Raw genomic sequence first — 6,133 nt, forward strand, 5'->3', positions numbered from 1 at the left:
TTTAAAATAACAATTTTCATTCTAAAAAGTGCTTTAGATCAATTTATAGCTTTCAACCGTTTTTGAAGTCACAGATTCCTTCTAATTTTCCATAATGCTCTTGCAATGTTATTTTTGATCGACTTTAGTTACTGATAACCTTGGTCATAAAGTTTGAGAGATGTTAAATGTCGAATGTTAAAGAAAAAGGCGGCGAATACTACTTTTGCGAATAATAATTTTCAACGCAATGATAGCAATGTGTTACATAAACTTTCTGGAAAAAGCTCCTAAACTCGATATTTTGTAGCTGAACGTGCATATGAATTTTTCTAATTTAATGGAATTAATTTGTTAGGATTTAAAAAGAAGTTCCAGAAGAAAAAACAAACCGCCAAAACGTTTTGTTTGAAAGAGAGCGATTCTGTTGGCTCGATACCTGCCTGATTGGTCCAAAGAGCATCAACCTGTAAGTGAAGAGTTTGATTGTGCAGAAAAAAGTGGATTGGATCAAATGGATGCCAGGAAACAAAAAGGCAAGAATCTTTCAAAGCAGAATACAGAGTTACGATGTCACGTTTGTGAAAAGTGTTTCAAAAATCGTTACGTGCTGAAAGATCATTTGTCTAGAGTTCACTTCAAGAAACACAAATGCAAAGTTTGCAAGAAACTTTTTGGGACAATTTTCGCACTTGAAAGCCACGTGCGAACTCACACTGGAGAAAAACCTCTTAAATGCAAATATTGCGCCAAATGTTTTAATGTAGCTCGAAACTTGAAAGTGCACGAACGAATTCACACTGGAGAAAGACCCTATGTGTGCAAATTTTGTGGAAAGTGTTTTTCCCGGTCAGGACATCTTAAAATACATGGAAGAATTCACTCTGGAGAAAAACCTTACAAATGCAAACAATGTGAACAATGTTTTACCCATGTAGGAAGTCTTAAATATCATGAACGAATTCACACTGGAAAACGACCTTATGAATGCAAAGAATGTGGAAAATGTTTTAGTTATGCAGGAGAACTTAAAGTTCATGACAGAATTCACACTGGTGAAAAACCTTACAAATGCAAAGAATGTGGCAAGTGTTTCAACAGGACAGGAGATCTTAACAGACACAAAAACATTCACACTGGAGAAAAACCTTATGAATGCAAAGAATGTGGAAAGTATTTCAGTCGGTCAGGAAGTCTTAAAAGACATAAAACAACTCACTCTTAAGAAGAAAGCTTAAAAAACAAAACTTGTAATTAGTTAGGTTTAAATCTCACAAATAACTAAACCTGTAAAAAATTCTAAATTAATAAACGTAAAAATTGCGAACTAAACTTTACAGAAAATGAACGACAATGCCGATTGTAAATTGTAATGGAAATATATGTACAGTCTAACAGAAATGTGTATATGTGTGTGCTTTGAACATATATCGATGTATAACTTTTTATGCTGTACTTGCCATTTCAGCAAAAGTGAAAGGAAAGAACAGTTAATTGGAGTGTATTCAATATCTAAAATCCTAAATGAATTTCTAATTAAGTAAACTAATTCTATACTTTTTAACCACTGAACCTCTATTCATTTTACGTTAATTATCAAAGTTTGTGGAAAGTGTTTCAACCAGGCAGGAAGTCTTAAAAGACATAAAATAACGCACTCTAAAGAAACCATTGCAAAACAAATATTACGCGAGCTTTGACTACATATATTTAAAGTGCAATTGTCGATGCTTCAGTTAGATGACTAACTTAATAAAGGATGACTTTAAAAAAACAGTTGCTTTAATTTGTGGAATCTTATTTATTAATGTTCTTTTTCTCGTCGCAATGTTGATAAGTAAAGCGTTTGTAATTATAAAATACCTTTTAAATGTCTAATTCGTTTTACAAGCTGTAATGACTTTTTCTTTTCAGATTTCAAAATCTAAGCAATTTTGTTAAGTAAAAAGAATATAGAAATATAATTGTTTTTTCCTTAAACGCTGTATTTTTAAGACGTTGTCCACCTTGTCTTTTCATTACACAGTTGTTTTATTTGGTATAAGTTGTTTGATTTGTGGAATGTGGAGCTATGTATATTGATGCGCAGAAAAACATAATTCAATTTTATGTTCTGGTAATACACCAAACACCTTTGCTTTTCATTTTCCTGGTCAGCTAATATTTAAATGTTAAAAAAATGAGCAACTAATATTTAAATGTCGATCTAGATTTTTTACTGTGGTCGGCAAACTGTGGCCATTGACCTACGCTAAGGCTGTTTGTACGTTAAACCAGTCATGCTTTATATAGAACGATCCACACGCTTCGGGCTTGAGAATAGGACAACTTGCTTTATCATTGACATCTGTGGAAACCGCCCAATGTGAAAATAATAACAGTGTGACTGTTCATAAGTTACCAACAATAAATAAACTACGCTAACCCTGTTTTTATGTAAAACCAGCCATGCGTTTCGGGCGTGCGGAAACGGAAGTTATTGGTTTCAGACAAGCTGTACAGTGTGCATAGTCGGACATCTGTAATGCAGGCAGTTGTACGTAAAGTAACAATGTGCGATAAAAGCGTTCAACATTGCTTATATTTTAGTTTGCATACGACAGCCAGGTATATAGGAACCACATCTAGGCAGTAGTTTTAAGCTTTGTATATCAACACAATTGTCAACAGTGATAAACGATTATAGGACGTTAGAGCATTGAGTAAAGTGCACCAGTGTACATTACGTTCAGCAGCTTATATGTGTAGGGTTGTATACAGAACTGGTAAATGTGATGTTAGTTGGGCGGCTTGCTGGTCAAGCAGTGGACAGATTTCTCTAATGTCAAAACACTGACCGCTGCATTTATCTCTAGTTGGGCTGATCAACTAATTTTCAACTTTACACATCACTTAATAAAGGACTCGCCTAACAGCTTTTTGATTAGGGGAGATATATTAACGCAAAAAAAAACATGTTAAACTTTTGTTTAAAATTTGCTAATTATCTTACAACAATTGCGTCTATTACGTCACACGCTTGCTTATTTTCTGCTACTAATTGCTACAGTTTGTTTTTTATTGTTAACTAGTTTGTTACTTGCTGATTTAGTAGTTGTAAGCAGACTTGGACAACTAGATAATCCTAGTTTTCTAATTCATTGAATTAGGGCAAAATGCGACTAATTCTAATTCCAATCTAATTTATGAATTGCTTGTGTGTTCTAATTCTAGTTTTAAGCTAACTCGGATTTTTCCAAAAATTCTACTTTGTCAAACGGTATTTTTAGTCTCTCAGTTAACAAACACAGAAAATCAATTAAAACTATTTGATTAAAACGAATTTTATGTAATTTTTTCAGTCTAAAAAGCATAAAACGGCATAAAATTACCACATACATATTTACCATTCGCGTTCTTGTAAGAATAATTTGCGATTAAATTTAATTGAATGTAAATAATTATATGTAATTCTAGTTCAAATTTGTTTTTTTAGGTATTCGGTAATTCTAATTCTAATCTAATTTCAGAAATCTCAAAACGATCTAATTCTAATTCTAATCTAATTTCAAAACAACAAAATGCTCTAATTTCAAAACAACAAAATGCTCTAATTTAATAAAGGTAAAATAAATCTAGTTGTCCAAGTCTGGTTGTAAGTAATTCGTTATCGTATAATTCTAATTGCAGATAAAAGTGTTTTAAATGTTAACGTCGATAACTACACCGCAGTTCCTATAATAGTTTGATAAGTTAAATTGCTAGATTGTTGACTTTACTGTTTCATTGGTAACTGACTTGGTTTGTATTTAGAAACCACATTCGTTGGACGCATGAAATGTGTGACTTTTTGCGGATAAACGGTAAGATAAAAGTAGGGAATGTGTTTTGGGGCATAATATAAAAAGTTAGAAGTAAGGAATGTGGTTCTTGGTATCTAAAGGTTGGCCATCTTTGGTTTTATAATTTATTGTGATTACATTATTATTAGGCAATCAGTATTTTCTAGAAGTTAAAATCATGTCAAAGCACCAAATCAAATTTGTAACTACCGATTTGATAAAAGGAAGCGATGATGGATTTTCTGATGATTCTATTTCGACTATAACAAATTGGTCATCACAAGAAAGCGAAGAATCTGATTGCGAAGGACAAATTGTTTCCCAAAAGAAGGAAAAAAACAAGAAACACAAAACAAAATCAAGTCACTTAAAAAACAAAATAGAGTTCCGATGTTACGCTTGCGAAAAGTGCTTCAAAAGTAAAAACTTTCTCAATCAACATTTGTCAACAGTTCATTTCAAGAAACACAAATGCGAGGTTTGTTGGAAACTTTTTGGAACCATTCAAACTCTTAACAACCATATGACAATCCACACTGGCGAAAAACCTTTTAAATGTACGTATTGCGTTAAATATTTCAGTCTAGCTAAAATTTTGAAAGTACACGAACGGATTCACACTGGAGAAAGACCTTACGAATGCAAAGATTGTGGAAGATGTTTTACCCATGCAGCACATCTTAAATATCATGAAAGAATTCACACTGGTGAAAAACCTTACAAATGCAAAGTTTGTGGAAAATGTTTTAGTGAAGCAGGATATCTTAAAACACATGAAATAATTCACACTGGAGAAAAACCATACAAATGTAAAGAGTGCGAAAAATGTTTTAACCAGGCAGGACATCTTAAAGATCATGAAAGAACTCACACTGGAGAAAAGCCTTACAAATGTGAAGAATGTGGAAAGTGTTTTAACCTTGCAGGACATCTTAAATCCCATGAAAGAACTCACACTGGAGAAAAGCCTTACAAATGTGAAGAATGTGGAAAGTGTTTTAACCTGGCAGGACATCTTAAATCCCATGAAAGAACTCACACTGGAGAAAAGCCTTACAAATGTGAAGAATGTGTAAAGTGTTTTAGCCTGGCAGGACATCTTAAATCCCATGAAAGAACTCACACTGGAGAAAAGCCTTACAAATGTGAAGAATGTGGAAAGTGTTTTAACCTGACATCAAATCTTAATAGACACAAAAGAACGCACTCTAGAGAAGAAACATTTTAAATACAAAACTTGCGATTAGTGTTAAATCTCACAAATAGTTAAAACCAAACCTCTTCTTATACATTAAACGCAGAAATTGTTTCACATGAAATGAAACGCAACAATGCTTGTAAAATTGTAAATATAATTGCAAAAGGAAATATGAACATGCGCGAGCTTCAAACATATATTGATGCATAACGTCCTATGATGTACTTTATGCCACTTCAGCAAAAGTAAAAAGGAAAGATCACTTAATGAGGATATATTCAAATTATTAAATCAATAAATGAGCAGATTTTTTCTTGTTTTTCGCACTAAACCCCTAAAAGCTCTATTCATTTTGCGTTATCCTTTATTGTTATTAAAAAGTTCCTTTAAGTTATGAAATATTATTTCCTGGTCTTTTTTTCTCGTCGCTCAAAGCTGTGATGACTTTTCTTTTTGGATTGTTGCGTGAAGGAATATACAAATGCTAAGTGTTGTGTTATAACAACGCTACGTGTAATTAAGTATATATAAAGGTGTTTGTTCATTAAACATATGAAGTTTCTTGGTGAAATTTTGCAATTAAAACACACAGGAATTAACAGAACAGAAAAAAACATTTGAGTGAAATATATGTGGAGAATTTAAACCAAAAATCTTAATAATAAAGAAGTAACAAAGGAGAAAATCGAAACGAGATTGTTGAACAAAAAGTTACGACTTTAAGTATAACTTCCAATTAGTAATACACAGTATTACAATCTTTTTCGTAAAATTTTTCTTTTGAAAAACTTTTAAAAGACACAAATAGAAAACATTTGAACTTAAGATTGCCGTTGTTCTCATACATTTTAATGTTATAGGTTGTGATAGGCGGCTTTTAAAAACCCTCATAGTGATTGTACAACATATCCTGTAGTATTGAATATAAATAATGTCATTACAAAGGCTTTTTACATATTGCTGTAATTACGCACTATTAGATAATATTTTTAATATATCTCTTTTTTTAATGTAACGAAACCTAAACATTAAGTTATAAAATGGCGTATGCCCTTATCAAAAGGCATACGTCGGGTATGTTGTTAAATAGACAAATAAATAATTTACGTTACAAATTTCCAACAATCGTAAAAAT

General features: G+C 32.1%; 1 protein-coding gene across 1 annotated transcript; it reads left to right on the plus strand.

Moving 5' to 3' along the window:
- Nucleotides 1-309: 309 nt before the first annotated feature.
- On the plus strand, nt 310-5,028 carry LOC146166432 (uncharacterized). Its single transcript, XM_083380898.1, has 3 exons — nt 310-1,164; nt 3,691-3,710; nt 4,403-5,028. Exons 1-3 carry the CDS (start codon nt 494-496, stop codon nt 5,026-5,028), a joined length of 1,317 nt encoding a protein of 438 aa, XP_083237024.1. The 5' UTR covers nt 310-493.
- The last annotated feature ends 1,105 nt before the right edge of the window (nt 5,029-6,133 follow it).

The sequence above is a fragment of the Ascidiella aspersa genome, chromosome 1, assembly GCF_963924565.1.
Source record: "Ascidiella aspersa chromosome 1, kaAscAspe10.2, whole genome shotgun sequence".
NCBI lineage: Eukaryota > Metazoa > Chordata > Ascidiacea > Phlebobranchia > Ascidiidae > Ascidiella > Ascidiella aspersa.

Excerpts from the sequence above, each read along its gene's own strand:
- LOC146166432 (XM_083380898.1), top strand. The coding sequence starts at position 494 with ATGGATGCCAGGAAACAAAAAGGCAAGAATCTTTCAAAGCAGAATACA. Across the intron at positions 1,165-3,690 it reads TGTGGAAAGTATTTCAGTCG|TTCCTATAATAGTTTGATAA; the intron begins GTCAGGAAGTCT and ends ACTACACCGCAG. Across the intron at positions 3,711-4,402 it reads TTCCTATAATAGTTTGATAA|TACACGAACGGATTCACACT; the intron begins GTTAAATTGCTA and ends AAATTTTGAAAG.